Consider the following 20,218-nt stretch of genomic DNA (forward strand, 5'->3'; position numbering starts at 1 on the left):
TGCCCACAGCCCGGCGACGCACCGGCGCCTGCCCCTCGCGGCCAACCACGCTCCCCGGCGCGCTCCGCACCGCCTCCTCCCGCAATGCACCACGGGGGTCGTAGTTCTCCGCGTGCTGCCTTCGCCCTTCCCGCGGAGGGCGGAACTACGCCTCCCAGGGGCCGGCGCGCGGGCACCCTCCCCCCCCCTTCCCCCCGCGGTGGGCGGGGCGGTGGCGGCGGCGTTTCCCGCGGGCGCGCGGCGCAGGGCAGGCAGCGCGCGAGCGATGGCGGCGGCGGACCCGAGCTCCTTCGCCTCGCCCTCCTGCTGCCTCACGCGGCACCTCTACCTGCGCTGCCGCGTGGACTTCGGCGCGCAGGCGCTGCGGGGCACGGCGGCCTTCACCACGCGCGCCGAGCGCGAGGCGCTGCGTTGCCTGGTAACGGCGGGGCGGGTTGGGGTGGGGGCGCGACCCCCGCGCTGCCCGCGGCGGGAAGGCGGCGGCGGCGGCCGGGCCCGCGCTGGGGGCGGCTTGTGAGGGGAAGCCCCGGAGCCCCCGTCTGAGGGGGAGCGGCGGGGTGCCGGGGGCTGTGCGCCGGGACGCCCCGTTCTGCTCCCGACTCCCCCGTCGGCGTCGCCTCCCCTCAGCTGTCTCCCGTGTGCTTCCCCTCGGCCGTCGTCTCGGTCCTGCTTTCCCTCCCGCCGCAGCTGCCGTTGGCGGCCACCTCGCCCTCTCGGGCTCCTCCGCTCCTGCCGCCTGCTCGGCTGGAGCCTCCGCGCTGGTCGGGCTCGCCTACGGCCCCAGCGTACTCGTCGCCCCCGGGCTACCAGCGCCTTGCTGCCCCTGGGCGGCCCGGGTTTCTCGCTTGTCGCGCCCAGAGCCGGCGCGTTGTGCAGGGAAGAGCAGAAATATGGGTTTTCCCGTTAAAATGGCGAAGAGCCCGTTGCCGAAAAGATGAGAATAAACCATTGAAAAGCTACATGCATGGCTTTTTCCCGTGTGTGTTTTATTGTGCCAGCTACTTTCTCAGTTAGCTATGCAAATAAACGTATAAGCCTCTTCAGCTATACTCTATATGCAAAGTGAAGTTTTGGTTTTGTGGGATTTTTTGCTAGCTCTGTAAAATCCTTTTGTGATTGGTGCTTATTTTTTAGAAAATAAAATCTGTCCTGTTAATGATAAAGACCAAAACTTTACTCATGCTGCACATGGGGATGCTGCATTATTTAATTTGTCTTCTGTGGCATGAAAAATCTTGATTCATAGCGGCCAGTTACAAGATGGAAGCCTTGGCAGGGTCTTTTCTATCATTCTCCTTATTTCATAGTAGCCCTGTGAAGTCTTTTGCCTTTGTAGTTTACCTGGTAAACTCCTGTTTCCACTTTCATGGTCAGAAGCTGGGTTTTTTTTTTTCCTCTTTCACCTCCAGTTTTGTAAGTTCAGTGCTGCTGTATTAAAATTCTGGTTCCCAGTAGTCAACATAGTTACTCAGTTTTTCTGGTCTTTCTTAGTAAACGTAAGTATTTTTTTCTTCGGAGGGACTTGTGTTTAAGGTTTGATGAGTGCGATGTTAATTATTACACTATTTAACAAGTATGTGATATTTGCTTTGTTACAGGTCTTGGATACCAAAGACGTACAGGTATTTAAAGTGACTGTAAATGGACAGGATGCAAAATTTGTTTTTGGAGAAAAGCACAGTTTCAAGGGGACCCCCCTGGAAATCACACTTCCTTTTGAACTAGGAAGGTACACACTTTTGCCTGTTCCTTTAGGTAGTTTCCAAAATGCACTGTATAAGCTGCTTGTCTGCCTGTACGGTCGTTGTGTAAAGCTTGCAAAGGGACTTGTAAATTAGGGTGTTGCATTTATTTGGTTTATGATCTTGTAGATGAATTTAGTGTTTGGCTTTCATTAGACAGCCAAAACTTTGGGAGTCTTTGTACCCGTTTCCAGGTCTTGTATCATGTGCAAAATGACTTGCCAAACTAAGTAGCGAAATGTATCACAATTTTTCTAGTGCTTCTTATCAGTAATATTCTTTCTGCTTCAACTACCTGAATTTTTCCTGTTCAGAATTGCTACAGTATGGCGCATATGGAGTTACAGACCCTGTTTTCCTTTCTTTTATGCAAGAGCTGATCCTGCATTTCTGTAGAACTGCAGGTTACCACTATGATTAGATAGACGCATGTTTTCAAATAATAAAATTTTTATTGTACTGACTACGCTGAGCTCAAGTACCTAAAAACTGGAACTTGAGTTTTGGCAGCATGATGGAGAATGGACTAACCATAATCTACCTCTTAAGTTGCATGAAATAAAAAGTTGTTGCCAAATTACAATACATTTTTTGGCAGTTTGCTTTGTATGTTGTAACTCCATGTTATCTCACATGCCAAAGCTGAAAGCTGTGATTGTATAAGGAGGTTCCCTTGTTTGAATAAAATTGTATACTAAGTTGGTTCTTATTGTTTTGTTTTCAAAACTGGTTATTACCTCTACAAACTCATGTCCAGTTTCTAGTTTTTTTGTTGGTTTTTTTCCTCTGAATTAGTGCAATTTAGAAACACACACAATGCAGAAGAGAAAGGAATGTCGTACAATAGCTGTCCCTTCTGGGGAAACACTTATGATGTGATATGAAACTGAACAAATGAAGTACTTAAACAGGCCACAGCAGAAATACAGGCTTGTTTCTTTTGTTTGACTTTCAGCTTTTTTTTTTATTGCTAGATTTCCTTGTAAGGAAAAAAGCTACAAAGAGGGAGTTATGTCCCGGTTTCGGCTGGGATAGAGTTAATTCTCTTCTTAGTAGCTGGTACAGTGCTGTGTTTTGGAATTAGTGTGAGAATACTGTTGATAACACACTGATGTTTTAGTTGTTGCTAAGTAGCACCTATCTTAAGCCAAGGATTTTCTCAGTTTCCCATGCTCTGCCAGCAAGCAGGTGTACAAGAAGCTGGGAGGGAGCATAGCCGGGACAGCTGACCTGAACTAGCCAAAGGGATATTCCATACCATAGAATGTCATGCTCAGTATATAAAAAGAGGGGGAGAGTTGGCCGGGAGGGGCAGATCGCGGCTCTGGCATCGGTCAGTGGGTGGTGAGCAATTGCATTGTGCATCACTGGTTTTTGTTTCTTTTGTTGCATTCTTTTTTGCCCTCTTTTTTTCCCCTCTTCTCTTTCTTTTTTTTTTTTTTGTTATATTCCTTTTCATTACTATTATTATTATATTTCATTATTATTATTGTTAGTATTATATTTTACTTTAGTTATTAAACCGTTCTTATCTCAACCCACGAATTCTACCTTCTTTCCTGATTCTCCTCCCCATCCCACTGGGAGCGGGGCGTGGGGGAGTGAGGGAGCGGCTGCCTGGTATTTAGCTGCATCGTGGGGTTCAACCACGACAGTTGTGATCATAAGAATTTATAATCTTGTGTGAGATGTAGTCCCCCATGTAAGTATCAATAAAACACTGATAGGAAAGGGTAGGAGTTACAGCTGAAAGTCTGACTGTTCAGTAAGCAATGTGTCTTATGGTAATACAAATTATTTTCTCCTTTCTTGTCAAATACGTACTTTGGAATACTGGTTATAAACCAGATATGTATACCTGGTCAGCTTATCTGGTGTCCAACCCCTCTGATTAGCTGAAGTTTGTTCTGATTTATGGTTGGATTGTTAATTCCAGAGAGTTGCATGTATAACCTGGAACTTTCAGATAACAGAAGCAAGTACTTCTGTGTGCTTTTGGTGTCAGTGATGGTTTTGATATGTTTTTAAAAAATAAGGGTATGAATGTGTCAGGTTTGTGTGTGTTCTCTTGTTAGCAAGCTGGTACGTGTCTTGCACAGAGCTGTTAGTTTTTACACCAGTTCTGAAACCCTGAATAAATTTGAACATTTTTTAAATTTTTCTTGTTAACCCTACTGTTAATAGGATTTTCCAGTAATGACTATTTTCAGGGGTGTTTTTTCCTGCTTAAGGATCATACAGAACATAACATCAGCTGCAAAATCTAAATTTTATTTACAGAATACACAAATCCTATGTTATTAAGGTATGTGTGTTCTTAATAGACTTTATACACTTTTTTGTTTGCTTATTGCAGTGGGTTTTTTATACTTGCATGTACAATGTTAGATAGTTGTGACAAAACTATATGTATGTGGCTGGTCCAAATAGTTTAAAGAAAAAGTCTATGTTCTCCTTGAAGAGAGGAGAGGAAGAGTTTCTGGTTAGTAAAAACAATAATAGAAGTGTCTTGGGACATTAAAATTGAAATAAACCAGCTAATTTTTACTATCATAATTGAAAGGGAAATGTTGGTTTTAATATGCTACTTGTTCTTTTTTTTAATGCTTTTGAGGCAGTGCTGCAGACCTGTTTTCCAGAGATCTTTGTAGAGGAATTTCAGTAGTGATCAGGAGTTGTGTCAAAACAATCTAACTATATTCTTTATTACACAGGGGACAAGAAACAATTATCGAAATCTCTTTTGAAAGCTCTCCAAAGGCTTCAGCTCTCCAATGGTTTTCTCCAGAGCAAACTTCTGGAAAGAAACACCCATTTCTCTTCAGCCAGTGTCAGGTTGAGTGGATTAATTTGTTTGTTTGTTTGTTTTTAAACTTGTTATTTACATACCACTGTTAATTCCCCCTGGTTTCCAAAGAGTTGGAGAGGAAGGCGAGTAGGCGAAAGTACAGTAGCCCATAACTTCTAATTGTGTGTGTCAAAGGTCCTAAATGAAAACACTTAATAAGTCAGGATATTGCTGACATTTGATTATATGTTTGTAATTTAATAATTCCAGAACTGCTTTACCATCTCCAGTATTCTTGTTGAAGAACATGCAGTCCTTTGCAATCAATATATGTGGCTATTGATCTGTCTTACCTACCATTATTTCTTTTAGAAAAGCCTTAACTATGAAAAGTACTATAAGCTATAAGCGACAGGAAGTATTTGTTTGTAGATAATTAATTCTCTGGAGGAGCTGTATAGATTTCCAATATAATATATTAGTTTGATTTATTTCTAGTCCTCTGCATTAGAAAGATTGTTATGTTTTAGCTTTCTTTTTTTTGTTTTTTTTTCCCCCCTGCTCCTCTCTAGGCTACCCACTGCAGAGCCATCCTTCCATGCCAAGACACACCTGCTGTGAAACTAACATACTACGCAGAGGTAGATGAACCTAAGTCATGGGTGTCTAAATAAAGATAGCTACTATAACGGGTGACATTTTTTTTTTTGTACCTGCTGTCACATGGCCTAAAATAAAAACAGAGAATATTGACTTTTAGCTTAATGTAAGAACCAAAAACTGCTCATCTTCTCTGTGGCATTTCTCTAGATTTACCATTTTCTTTTACATATATCATCTCTTTTTTCATTCACATGTATCTATTTCCAAAAAAAAAAGAAAAAAGTGCTGTAGTAGGAAAGAAATATGTTCTTAAATCAGGAAAAGCTAACAGTAAAGCAACAGAGTGCTATAAAGTAAAAATACTTGAAATGACTCTCATATATGCCTTAAGTAATATGCTCTGGTACATAGTTGGGGGATCTTTGCAGTCCTGGCATAAATAGTCTGATTGGTTTAAGGAAGCAAAAAGCGAGATGTGCAATGTGACATTACAATTCAGTATTCTGAAGAAAGTGAAACTTTTAACTTCTGTCAAAGGTAGTCCTTTTGGTTAATAAAATATTGCCAACCTTTAAGACAAAATTTTCTGTATGCCTTATATTCTGCTTGACGGAGAGGACTTAACAGAATGAATCTGGGCTACTCTTTTTGCTATTGCTGCTTCTAGTATATTGCATAATCTTGTGTGCCAACTGAGTTCCTCATAGTTGGATAACCTTCTTTCAGATATCTGTTCCTAAAGAGTTGGTGGCTCTTATGAGTGCTAATCGCGATGGAGAGATGCCTGACCCAGAGGACAGCAGTCGGAAGATATACCGTTTCAGTCAGAACGTAAGTGCTACAGGCTAGTAAACAGATTCCTAAGGTCTTACTCCTAACTCATGCAGTTCACAATCACTTCAGATACAGTTTTGATATCATCGATGAATCATAGAATCATTTAGGTTTGAAAAGACCCTTAAGATCATAGAGTCCAACCGTTAACCTAGTATTGCCAAGTCCACTACTAAACCATGTCCCTAAACGCCACGTCTTTTAAATACCTCCAGGGATGGTGACTCAACCACTTCCCTGGGCAGCCTCTTCCAGTGCTTGATAACCCTTTCAGTGAAGACATTTTTCCTAATATCCAATCTAAACCTCCTCTGGCACAACTTGAGGCCGTTCCTCTCGTCCTATCATTTGCTACTTGGGAGAAGAGACCAACCCCCACCTCGCTACAACCTCCTTTCAGGTGGTTGTAGAGAGCGATAAGGTCTCCCCTCAGGCTCCTTTTCTCCAGGCTGAACAACCCCAGTTCCCTCAGCCGCTCCTCACAGGACTCGTTCTCTAGACCCTTCACCAGCTTCATTGCTCGTCTTTGGACACGCTCCAGCACCTCAGTGTCTTCCTTGTAGTGAGGGGCCCAAAACTGAATACAGTATTCAAAGTGCGGCCTCACCAGTGCCGAGTACAAAGGGACAATCACTTCCCTAGTCCTGCTGGCCACGCTATTTCTGCTACAAGCCAGGATGCTATCGGCCGCTTTGGCCACCTGGGCACACTGCCGGCTCATATTCAGCCGGCTGTTGACCAACACCCCCAGGTCCTTTTCTGCCGGGCAGCTTTCCAGCCACTCTTCCGCAAGCCTGGAGCATTGCATGGGGTTGTTGTGACCCAAATGGAGGACCCAACACTTGGTCTTGTTGAATCTCATACAATTGGCCTCGGCCCATCGATCCAGCCTGTCCACATACCTCTGTGGAGCCTTTCTACCCTCAAGCAGATCGATACCCCTGCCCAACTTGGTGTCGTCTGCAGATTCACTGAGGGTGCATGCGATCCCCTTGTCCAGATCATTGATAAAGATATTAAACAGAACCGGCCCCAATACTGAGCCCTGGGGAACACCACTTGTGACCGGCTGCCAGCTGGATTTAACTCCATTCACCACAACTCAATTGTGACTGACAGTGGTTCTTTGCCACTATAAAAATATGGGGTATTATGAATTTTCAACTCTAAAAGAGTCAGTTGGTGCTGATGTTTACTCGTCATTTTGACATTCCCAGAAAAGGCTGTCGAGTTTTGAAAATGTTTAATATACTCAAAGCTAGTACTGTCAAAACCCTTTCTGTCTGCACTGATTCTTGGGAAATAATGCGTGGACTTGAATAACATGGGAGTGAGTTTTGAAAAACAGATCCTGCAAATTTTAAGCTTACCAAGATCTTAGCAGTAAAGCTGAGCATTGGAACCAATTTTCAACTTGAAGGTTAGCAAATTCTGACAACAGAGGTTTTTTTAAAAGGTGAAAAGTTTGGCTTTTATGGAAAGTGTCTCCAGCTAATTAAAGATTACTTCTCTAAGGATGAAGTTTTATTAAGTGGTGCAGCTAGTTCAGTGATTCTACTGCTCCTAAAGTAGCAATCTCAATTTACTCTCCTGGCTTTTTTGTTCTCTCAGCTTTTTGGGTTACAGTTCTGATGTTTATGGGATCTCTTGGTGAGCCTAGTTCATTTTGCGGAACAAGCAGATAAAAATTAACATAAGTTTAAAAAAGAAATTGTTTTAGTAAGCTGATCTGGGCTGCTGAGAGCCTGAATGAGTGCCAGGAGGGATGGAATTGTGCAACTGGAGGAGAGGAGGGGAACCTACTCTGAACTGCAGCAGCTGTTGGGTTGATTTGGCTGCTATGTGAAACCTGAGAGGCAAGAGGAGAGAGAGAGAAAAAAAATTGTCACTGTCCTGGTTTTGGCTGGGACAGAGTTAATTTTTTTCCTAGTAGCTGGTACAGTGCTGTGTTTTGGATTTAGTGTGAGGATAATGTTGATAGCACACTGATGTTTTAGTTGTTGCTAAGTAGCGCTTATCTTAAGCCAAGGACTTTTCAGTTTCCCATGCTCTGCCAGCAAGCAGGTGTGCAAGAAGCTGGGAGGGAACATGGCCAGGACAGCTGACCCGAACTAGCCAAAGGGATATTCCATACCATAGAAGATCATGCTCAGTATATAAACAGGGGGGAGTTGGCCAGGAGGGGCGGATCGCTGCTCGGGCATCGGTCAGCGGGTGGTGAGCAATTACATTGTGCATTGCTTCCCCCCCCCCCCCCCCCGCCTTGGGATTTATTTCTCTCTCTTTGGTTATCTTCCTTTTCATTACTATTATTATTATTTTATTTAAGTTATTAAACTGTTCTTATCTCAACCCATGAGTGTTACTTTTTTTTATTCTCCTCCCCATCCCGCCACGGGGGCGGGGAGGAGTGAGCGAGCGGCTGCATGGTGCTTAGTTGCCGGCTGGGGTTAAACCGCGACAGTCACCTTCTCTGTGAGCTCTTCAATATGCAGTGTTCTGCCTTCTCTTGTGGAGCCAAAACATTTGCCACTCTCGGTCTAGTGCATAAGGCTTCTATGTTGTATGTTATCCAGAGCTGTATGTTATCTAGAAATACGCTGTTGGTAAGTTTGCTGGACCTGTACAAGGAATAGCATTTAGTCTAATTGAAATTATACTACACTTTCTAGTATAGAAAACCATTAGATTAATTTGTTAGAAATGGCATGTGTTTCATTAATGCATTTGACTTTTTTTGCTTAAACACAAAAGGTACAAATGAAAAAAGACAAATGCATTAAAAAAGACATATGCATCATCTAACATACAAAACCATGAGACTGATTTGTTAGAAAAGTAATGTGTTTCATTAGACCGAAGAGACAAATGCATCAAACTCTTGGATACGTATGTGTGCTGAGCTTACCTAAAACTTCTTTTTTTGGTCCTGCATGGCCATACTGGTAAGAAGTATAGTGGAGAGCAGCCTCTGTAAAAATGAATGTATTACCCAACAGTCATTGAGATTTGAAGTAATTTTAAAATTTCAGATTAGCAAATTGGGCGTCAAAATGTAGGGATATATTGACAATCTTTTAATAACCTGTCTGTAACACAAGTCAATGGACTTAAATCTTTTCAAGAATATATTCTGTGGATTAATATATAAAATTAAAACAGATGTGATGATACGGGTATTTTAATAAATGATATTGAAATGGTTTGGGGATCATAAATGGTGGAATAAAATTTTCTGAAATGTTGTCTCCAAGTAATTATCATTTAAAGTCTTACTTAACAGTGTTTAGTCAGATAAAATGGAATTTTGACAAGAACGGCTGTGTTATCCCCTTTTGTTTCCAGAGCACTGGGAGAAAGAATTTCTCTGTAAAGATACTGTAGCTCTGGAATTTTTTCATTAAAATAACAAATATTTAGAATTTGTTTTAATTCCAAACATGGAAATCAAATATATACATTTTGATTTTGCTGAATCTTTTTTATCCATAAATATTCTTTGTTTACTTGAATTCAGTAAAGCTTTTCCTGCATCTTTTTGTGTGATACAACTGCCTGTTGTCTGAGCAGTATCTCTTAACTTCTCCTTCCATAAAATTTAATGGAACTGAAACGAATATGGAAAACTAACTTTCTTTTGAACAGTAACCAAACCAGTGGCATTTTTGTATGCTCTTACATATGCAGATTTTTTTTTTCAAACAGAGATGATATTGCAATTTTGTGACCTTTACATGAAAGATCTATGAAACAAGTACTTTTTGTAGATAAAGGAATATCATTTGGGGAGAAAAAACAATGCCTTTATTATAACATAAGGCAGGAAACTATGGAGGAAATGTGCACACTACTTACATACCTTTTGTTTTTCTTTGACTGAATCAGTGGTGTTGATAGCTCACATTACAAATAAGATTTGTCTTTCTCGTGTTCTCCATTAGGTTCCCATACCTTGCTACTTGATTGCTTTAGTGGTTGGAGCTTTAGAAAGCAGGTGAGTGAGTCTGCACAATGTATAAATATTAATAATCATAACAAATCTTCAGAGTTACCTTTTTTGTTTGTTTCTTGGTCTTGTTTCTAGTTTTAAAAGGTCTTAAAGGTTCAATGAGCCTGTTTATTTGTATCAAACTGCATGTACCTTGATTCACTCTTGCATCATATTTTCTATAGAATATACTTTTGCTGTAAGCTAAAGAAATACCATGAAGAGTTTGGAATTGATTGGAACCACTAAGGGCTTTTTCTAGCTGAGGGAATAGTGTCTTTTTCATCGGGTAACAGATAAGCCTTGTCATATACTAAAGGCAGAAAATGATAGCTTCAGCCTTGTTGCTCATCTGCACAAGGATGTGTTAATCTAGCCCATAATAATGCTTTTATATTAGGACTTTAAAGCATTTTAAAATCTGTAAATGTGTTTCCTATTTATTTGTCCTGAACAGTGAATGTATGTGGTTTGTTGGTTTTCTAAAGCTTTTTCTAGTGTTACTGTAGCAGTGGAGAGGAAAAAGAGAGGAAGACTCTCTAATGAGTTTCTTCAGCAACATGGGTTACTTATGAACACATCTAAATGTATGCTCTCTGAATTAGTTTCCCATCAAATTATTTCCAGTTCATGGTGTCTTAGTAGCATTTTTACTTTCAACAGAAAGATTGGTCCAAGGACACTGGTGTGGGCTGAAAAGGAGCTAGTGGATAAATCGGCCTATGAATTTGCTGAGGTGGGTAATTAACAAAAAATGTTTTGCAAACTAACAGCTTCACATAGTTTTGGAAGAGGAACAGACTGTGGTTCAGTGTTTTGTTCATCTGTAGCCCTCCTTTCTCTACCTCCCACCCCCAAAAATGCTGTTCTTCTATCACAACACAAAACTACTGCTGAACGTAAATATTGATACAGTCTTGTACTCATTTTGCATGTGGGACATCCCAAGGCGAAAGAGAATGAAGTGTGGGATCAATAGCTTATAACTTGTTCAGTGTTTGTAGTCAGAAGTCATGTTAGAAACTAATGTGAATTCTTGTTTCAGGCTGAAGCTATGCTGAAAACAGCAGAAGATTTAGCGGGACCCTATGTATGGGGACAGTATGATTTGTTAGTCTTACCACCTTCTTTTCCTTACGGTGGTATGGAGAATCCTTGTCTTACTTTTGTAACTCCAACACTATTGGTAAGTGCAACACTGACAAAAGTCAGCTTTTCCTTAGGGCTTGCTTATATTAATCCACAAATTGGATTAATCTTCCCCCTAGAAAGAACTGTAGATGTTCCTGCTTCCTTTCGAGTTAGGGATCATACATGAAACTGCATTAAGTGGTATATTTTGAGGTTTACCTGAACTGACAACTGCCTTTTTTTTTTTCAGGCAGGTGATCGATCTCTATCAAACGTAAGTGCAAAATAGGTTCATGTCTTCAAGTAGAACACAACTTGAAGTTGCATCTTAACTTCCTTTGTAATAGATATCTGAAAACTTGGTCTCTTGTTCATTGGGGGAATTAAAAGTTAAGGCAGTAACTCAAGAAGTCTTACAAAGTGAGTTTTAGTTCTAAGTAAACTCTAGAAAAACTGGAGACATATCTATTTTGTATAATGAACAGATGAAAATAACATGAGTGCCTGTGTGCATAGGGGACTGACTGAATATAGCTGCTCAGTAGCTCTTTTCCTGTCCTGTGTATAGATATGTTTAAAAACCACAACAGAATTGATCTCACTGAAATTGTTTGTAGGGAACTTCTTCCTCTCTATGTCTGTCTATGCACTAGAACTCACATTTTTAAAGTGGAAATCATGAGTACGATTTGAGGAAATTCTATTTTTTCTGGAAAGTTGAGTACTCTGGATGCTATTTTATCTCATGTGTCTTTCTACTAGACTGATATACTCTTAGAAAAAAAAGATTGTCTTATCCCAAGAATACTGAAATATTTGACGTGGATGCTTTTTAATGTATCATGTGTCATTATCCTTCTAAGGGTGACTGCTTTCTTCCTGTTTGATATTTTAGAACATCCCAGCACTGCAGAAGTTGCTTAGGTGGGAAAGTAGTACTAGTCCATCACTTGGCATGGATCCAGTATCTTGAAATGTGGTTTCATAAACAAGTACCTGCACCATGCTACTAGAGGAATTATTTTTGTTGATCAGTGTGGCTCTGTGACTTGCAGGCTGCACATTCAAAATTATTTCTGGAGAAGGTTTGGTAGGATAGTGTTAGTCCTCTAAATAAAATTTATATAGATAAGTTTACAGAGCTGTGAATGCTAACTGGCTTTGGGAATGTAGTGCAGTAAATGAGATCCCATTAGGATTTTTTCTTTCTGTTGCGTTTTGATGTTCATTTTCCAGAGGAGTCTAAACAGTAGATCTGTCATTGTTTTCTGTGTTTTAGGTTATTGCTCATGAAATCTCTCACAGCTGGACAGGAAACTTGGTAACAAACAAAACATGGGAGCATTTTTGGTAGGTGTGATGTCCAGTGCAATGCAAACCATATTTTGAAATTAATGTGTAAAGAGACCAACTAAATTCACTTTGCCATCCTACCAGCGCTGACTTTATCAATGTGTTTCCAGGTTGAATGAGGGACATACTGTATACCTGGAACGCAGGATTGGTGGTCGGTTGTTTGGTGAGCAGTTCAGGCACTTTCAAGCCCTAGGAGGTTGGAGGGAACTGCAGAATACGGTAAATATTTTTAAAGTTATGATAACTTTATGTTTAAGCATATACCTAAATAAAATAAAGCTGACTTCATGTGTTTCCCACAAATAAGACTTGTCTAGTCAGCTCTCCTAACACTTTCTTATTAGAGGATGAACAACTTTGATTCCAAGGTATATGATCTCTCCCCAAGTTAATAGCTTAATATACTCAGATTAGTTAAAGCTTTTTGAACTGTTCTAAGCTGTTCTATAAGGCTGAACATCTTTACAGACTCTCTTGGTTGGTCTGCGTATGGCTGAATTGCAATATTACCTGTTAGCATACTGGTAGGCAGCTGAAAGCTTGTCAAAATTATCTGCAAGCATGACCATCAGAATTTCCAATGCCTCATACAAGTAATTGATGTCTTTTTTTCCTGTGTACTGCTACTGTCTAGGAGGGTTGTTTAGTTTTGTGTTTAGGTAGCATAGTTAAACTTTAGTTTTCAGATTCCAGCCTGTGATGTTTGCAGCCCTCTCATTCAGTTTGGTGATGCAGTTTACCTGGTTTACTATGAATATTTCCTCATTGTATTTTATTCTCTATACCACCCATTTAAATCAAGTAGTTTAAAGAGTTTGTTAATAAGGGGATAAATATAGGTGGTTTACTACGTGCTCGTGATTATGACAGACATGACAGTAATTAACTGCTTTGAGACAGCTGGAGCACAGGGTCGTTGATCCTAACATCTTTCTGTTTGATACGTGATCAGACACTGATAAAACAAAATGAGAAAAGAGTTTAGTAAACTGTTTTGTGCAGATTCAGGATGTCAGGAAAAAGAATGAGAAAGAATGCTTTGAAATGAGGCCATCTTAGTTTTGGATGGATTATACCTTTATAAGTCAGATAAGTAGTGATTTACAGGAGTGCTAGTTTTCCTGGATGAATATATTTTCTTGTGTCTTTGTCACAGATAAATAATCTTGGAGATAAAAATCCTGTAACTAACCTCATCCCTAATCTGAACGAAGTAGATCCTGATGTTGCCTATTCATCTGTTCCATATGAGAAAGGCTTTGCTTTGCTTTTTTACCTTGAACAACTTCTTGGAGGACCAGGTAAGTGTTAGGCAGGCTTTATACGTTATTGTTTCCCACTTTAATGTCAAACACTGAAACAGTTTGTTTTTTAACTGTTAGATGTCTTCATTGGCTTCTTGAAGGCTTACGTTCAGCAGTTTGCTTATAAGAGCATAGTAACGGAGGACTGGAAGAAGTTCTTGTACTCCTACTTCAAGGATAAGGTTGGGTAGTATTTGAAACTAATCTCTTGAAACCTTTTAATTATGTGAAACTATGGCATAGTTCAGGAATTACCATCTTTAAGGACCAGTTCTTTATCTATCTCTTCTTTATCTCAAGATCTTAATATGATGTAGTGTGGTATCTTACAAAGATGGGTTTGCATTATGATCATCCCCCCCCCCCCCCCCCGAAGGAAATATTTTGTTTTGAAGTAATCTGTATAGGATTCTCCAGGGTAATTGGAGGGATGTTAAAAAAAAAAAAAAACCAAAATAAAGATTGAAACTAGTTTTCGTAGGGTACTCTTTTCTCTAAAAATAACATTTTAAATTGAATAAGAGTTTGTGTTGCTTTGTAGGTGGATGTTCTTGATAAAGTTGATTGGAACTCATGGTTTCATGCTCCAGGAATGCCACCAGTGAAGCCTACGTAAGCTGCATTCTTTTATAGTTCATCTTTTCCTTCTCCAGATTGCACATTTTCCAAACAGTCATGAAGCAGTTTGTAAACGGGGTGAAAGTCTTCCCACAAACCTTTTATTAGAAAATGTCCTAGTACTATGTAGAAATTTATATAGGTGTATATAGGAGAAAAAAATGTTGTTGTTAATATTTTCAATTTTTTTTATTCAGGTGGAAATTCATTTTGCTTTGAAAGTTGCCAGGAAAGATTTTTTTTTTTCTGACAGTTTGTTAGAACAATGTTCTCTTTTCAGCTATAAGCTATAATATATTTATGAGCATATATGCTGAGAAGTATCGATCATTTTAGGAGTGTATGGGATCAAGGGTTAGTGTCACCTATGCACAAAGTGCTTCTAACTGAAACTGAAATATATTTCATTATAATAGATCTTTTATAAATTGTGTTGCAATATTGAGTTGGAGCCTACAACAAACAAATGTGGAGCCATTTGAAAATAATTTCTAAGCATTCTTGTAAAAATATTACAGGAGCTTTTTGTGTTTCCAAAGTGTGATCCTTTGTTTTTAATATTTTACAGGTATGATATGACACTAGCAAATGCTTGTGTTGCCTTGAGCCAAAGATGGATCAAAGTGAGTGGTTAAAGAACGCTGAGGAGTCTGTATCTTGAAAAGCTAGTTCTCTTTGTATAAAGTGAGCCATTCTCTTCTGAAATCTATCATTTGCTGAGGGAGAGCGTATTTATGGTGATAGTATGGCTGCCAGGGATTTTGCATTTCATAGACTAGCCTTTCATCATAGAGTCTGTGGATTTGCTATGACTTCTGTGCGTATTCAGTACATATTTTAACAAGGCACACAGCCAGCTTTTTGTTGTATGTATGTAGTAACCAAACTGAGAATATTCTTTTTAAAACCCTGATATTATGGCTTGATTTAAAAACAAATGCCAAGGTATCTCTACATTACTGATTACATTGTATTAGCAATAATTCCCCTACATTATACTGGAGCTAATATGTATTTCTCATCAAAAACTGAAATATATAAATTGTAGTAAGTAACTAATACCATACAATTTTTTCATAATTTTGACCATATAAGTCATATAACTAATACAGAATTCAGCATACCTTCCTTTTGTTAGCTCTGTGGCTTCTCACTGTACTTGTATGTTATCTTTAACTTTCTTCTTCTCAATGTTACTTTTTATAGAAAAAGTATTTGCTTTTTCACTTTAACAGAAAGACAGTGGAGATAAAAAGATCAGTGGAGAGAAAACAAGTGAAAATTGAAGTGAAGAATACCAAACACCAGACAGTAGCTTAAGTCCCTCCCTTCCCCTTCTTGTAACTTTCTGCACAAATACAAATTGGTATCTTTTTTAACGTGGAATGGTGCAATAGTAAATGCAGATGTCCAAACAAAAAATTACACCTGATTGTGCTTTGAAATACCTATTAAAAACTTAAGTAACCATTCTCTTTTAGGCAAAAGAGAGTGATTTGGGCTCATTCAGCTCAGCAGACCTGAAGGAAATGTCATCTCACCAGTTGATTGAGTTCCTGGCACTGTTGCTTCTGGAGGTAAATGCACGCCTGGGGTAACTTGATTCTGGTCTCACAAAAGCAGACACAGAAATTCAAGTGTGCTTTGGAATTAAGTTGTCCATTTTCTTTTAAGTTTCTCTAAAATAATCCGCTCTCACCATACATAGTTACTAAAATCTTCAGCCATGCCTCCCTGATTATGTCTGGGTCTTCAGCTAACAAGCAACATATAGAGTATTTTGGATTGAAAGGTAAAAACAAAACTATAAGGTGCTTGAATTTGTCTGTATTTGATGTTGTAGCAAAAAAGCTATAAATAGAACAGAATGAAAATACTTTGTTTTGCATGTTTTGGTAGTACTGGATGTAGGAATTTGCTAACGTTTATTCCTTGCCCCTTCCCTAACACTATGAGAAGGTGAAAGGAACAAATACAAATATTTGTCATGGTAAGCTTTTAATTCCTTTATAGCATCAACCTTCTTGAATGAATCTGTTTATTTCTGAAGTACGCAGCTGGAAGAGTGCCTCTGGCGTATTCTGACAATGCAATTTCCTTTTTCAGGCTCCTCTTCCAGTGTCGCATGTCCAACGAATGCAGCAAGTATATGACTTCAATGCTGTAAACAATTCTGAAATAAGATTCAGGTTTGTTCTAGTATGGGCATTTTTCTAATCTTAAATGCTTTCATAAAACAAAGTGTCCTGCTTCATAAATGGTCTGAGACATACTGTTGTACAGAACTGGTGCAGGGGTTTGGGGTTTTTTTTGTTGTTGTAGGGTTTTTTGTAAGTGCATGTGCAAGCATGCTTACCAGAGTGGTATTCTGTTACTTATGAATTGGGTAAATATAGTCTAGTAGAAGAACTGGAAGTGAGCAGTGGATTAGCTGTGCTTTATTCTCATCTGTCATGCTAGCAGAGGAACCTGACGACCTGATAACTTATTTTGGGGATGGTATTGGATAATACAATAGTGAGCCTCTCTGTGACTCAAAGATGCCTGAAAAATCTTTCCAATATTTAGTCAGGACCAGGTCTTCTGGACTTAACCTAATCAGTTCTTCTGCTGATGTGCCGGTGTTTTTTTTCAACACAATTTGGAAACTTTTTTGTCACATTTTAATGCTCACTATCACAAAGCTTTTGTCTCATCAAAAAAAAGTAAATATCAAAGGATGTTTCTAAACAAGTAGGAAGTGCTTCTAGCTAAATGACTTGATTCTTGTGCCATCCTAATTTCTTTTATTTTGTATTTACACATTGTGTTTACATGTGTCACTTTTTTTAAAAAGGTATTGTTGAGGACATAAGTAATCTTTACAAGTATCTTGAAGTATTGCATATTTTGCTACTGTTACGTACTTGGATACATTTGCAATAGTGACAGTTATTCTGCCTTAACTAACTTAGAGTTCTTTGCTAATTAAAAAAACCTAAGTATTTTAAACATACAGTATAGTTTGTACTTCTTGTAACGAGATCAATTTCTTCTTACTTTTAAAAGAAAACAAGCACATGCCAGTTGCGGGTGATGTTTTGTTTGGGGTTTTGGGGGGGGGGTTTGTTGTTTTTTTATCACTTGGTCAAATATGACGAGTGCTATATAATTCAGCTCTAATACTGAGTGATGCAACTGGACACTACTGTAATATAAAAGAAGTACATAGCTGCAGAAAATAATCAGACCATTTTGGAGAAACTTTGAAGCAATTTTTTCCTATTTTATAGAAAAGTCCACTTTCGTAACGTGCTAGTCAGACACTAAATATTTTATGTTGAACTTAGCTAGAATATCATTCCCATGATGACACAGCACTGCCCAGAGTGTTTATGGGAACAGAATCATAAGATAACTAACCACCACAAATGAAAATAAAAGTGTAAATTTTCTTTCTCCCCCCCCCCCGCCCCCCCGCAGATGGCTGCGCCTCTGCATCAAGTCCAAGTGGGAAGAAGCTATTCCTCTGGCTCTAAAAATGGCAACAGATCAGGGCAGGATGAAGTTTACTCGACCCTTGTTCAGGTAAAAGTAATCTCCATATTGTAGGCGCTCATGCTGTTCGCATCTTTCGTATAATGGAATGTATAATACTTGACATTGTACATGTATTTATGTTACGCTTTGAAGTGATATGATACAGAATTTTCTGTATACTGTGAACAAGCTTATCTTCAGAGTTGCTTTCCACTTGCTGACTTTTTTTAATAGAAGAAAGCCTGGTCCCCCGGTATGCACCTGTAGTGGGTTGACCCTCTGTCTCCAAGGCAGCTAGACCCAATACAGCACCTTAATGTGAGGCTTTCAAGGGAAAAGTAAAACCTTGAGAAAATCCCCATTGTACTATTTTCATAGATTTTTGTAATGGCGCTTCCCCCCCCTTCTTTTACAGGGACCTTTACAATTTTGACAAGTGTCGAGATCTGGCTGTCAAGACATTTCTGGAGCATAGAGCCTCTATGCACCCAGTCACTTCAATGCTTGTGGGCAAAGACTTGAAACAGGACCAGTGACAAATCTACTGATTTCTTTGAAATTCTCTTGTTGCTGAAAGAAGAGACTGATTCTACAAACTGTTGATATGCGTGCTTGATTATGCCATAAAATGCTCTGCTGCTTTGGTACTACTTTAGCTTAGAATGAACTTTCCAAATTAAGTTCAGTACTTTCTATTTTGCATTTCCAAGTAAAACAGCAAAATGGCTAAATCTCTGGAATTGGGAGAATGGGTTTGTTACAAGCAATTTTTAGAACACACAAAAAAGCTGTTCTGAGATGTCGTCATTTGTCAGTCATGGAATTTAACATGGAAAATTAATTGGTGGATGGTATGGCTCTTTGTGCACAGCTTTCTTTTTCATAGCAATGTGGTTGAAACTTCAAGTATCTGAAGGCTAAAAAATAAATCTTTTCATTGTCTACTTGTCTGTGTATTGATCTGTACAAAAAGTTTTGAAATAATAGTTTTGTTTTATTTACTCTTCTTTGCTGTGGGAGAAATTTTTATTACAGGTCCAAGAGGACTGTGAAGACCTAAATAGATCACAGCATTCTAGTGTTAGAGCAGAATTTCCGTCTAGCCCTATTTGTCATGGCTTTGTTACGTTAGTCAATTCCCCACATAAATCACAATGTGATGGTTTTACTTAGGTATTCCTGTTGGATCCTATTCTGTGCACCAATAGTTGTCTGAAATACTTCCTTGTTTTCTTTTTTTAGCAAACCTGGAATTTTTACCAAATTTCAGATTTAATATCTTGCTGTGCTTTTAGTAACTTATTTAAATTATTCCAACCCACTATATATTTTCAAAACTTCTAATACTTGCAGGGGGGACTAAAGCCCAAGTCTTTCCTTCCCCGGTTTGAATTTTTTAATATTTGCATTTTTTAACCGGTTCTGGGCACTACCCCTTACGCTAATATAACAACTTAGAGATAAGAAAAACAGCCCTCCAATTGTTTTTAAACTTGTAATTGTTACAGCACTTCAGTTCAAGTCGATGATTTAGGTGAAATGGTTGTGAATACTGCCATCTACAGATTGTTTTTTGAAGTGAGTTTGATAAGAACTGCTTTTCCTGGAGAAGATCAGTTAGCCTAAATTAAATCTGTTGACATGGAGATAACCCCATATCAAGGAGTAACAAAAAAAAAGTGCTGTTTTAGGGGAAGATACTAAATATAGGTCGTGGTAAAAGGCTTGGATTTAATAATAGCACTTCGGGTGGGACTGGAGAGCCTATCAATCAATTTATTTCTGTTCTGAGTTTTGATCATTATAAGCTTTCAACTAGATGAAGTTACGTACTTTACCAGGAGATTCATCTTTTCGTGCTGGCAGCTCTAATATATATAAAGGCATGAACATACCTTGTTGCATTTTATTGATTCAAGGCATCCTGAGTTCTTCTATTCAACTTTAACCTACATATATCTAAGTAGTTTAAATAAAAATTATAGAAAAACTAACTCCTGGGTGATTGAGGCTCAAAAATCAGTTTAAATTCTTTCTATGAATGTTGTGACACTCAGCTTTTAATAAACACAATAAAATACTGTCTTTTTTGGAACAAATAGAGTGTAATTTCCTTGTGTGTAAAGAACTTGCAGGCTTTCTTGCGTTAAAGACCTAACGAGCCATTCATTCTCTTCTTCCTACACCTCTGAATGAGTGATAACTTCTGCTGGAAAACTCACTGAAAAGAATTTTTCTATATTTCAGGTTAGAAATTTATGCAGTTCCTTTCCTTCACTCCCAAAATCTGATTAGGCTTCTGCTACAGCATCACCTGAATGAACGGGGATTCTCT

General features: G+C 39.0%; 1 protein-coding gene across 1 annotated transcript; it reads left to right on the forward strand.

Moving 5' to 3' along the window:
• The first annotated feature begins 265 nt into the window (after positions 1-265).
• LTA4H (leukotriene A4 hydrolase) lies at positions 266-18,827 on the forward strand. The gene is made up of 19 exons (XM_050914954.1): positions 266-418; positions 1,599-1,729; positions 4,457-4,577; positions 5,103-5,171; positions 5,860-5,964; positions 9,909-9,961; positions 10,619-10,691; positions 11,001-11,141; positions 11,337-11,360; positions 12,366-12,436; positions 12,550-12,661; positions 13,599-13,743; positions 13,825-13,928; positions 14,288-14,358; positions 14,933-14,987; positions 15,846-15,941; positions 16,471-16,553; positions 17,827-17,931; positions 18,299-18,827. The coding sequence occupies exons 1-19, from the start codon at positions 266-268 to the stop codon at positions 18,417-18,419; spliced, it is 1,833 nt and encodes a 610-aa protein (XP_050770911.1). The 3' UTR covers positions 18,420-18,827.
• Positions 18,828-20,218: the final 1,391 nt, after the last annotated feature.

This window comes from Gymnogyps californianus, chromosome 1 (genome assembly GCF_018139145.2).
Source record: "Gymnogyps californianus isolate 813 chromosome 1, ASM1813914v2, whole genome shotgun sequence".
NCBI classification, from domain to species: domain Eukaryota; kingdom Metazoa; phylum Chordata; class Aves; order Accipitriformes; family Cathartidae; genus Gymnogyps; species Gymnogyps californianus.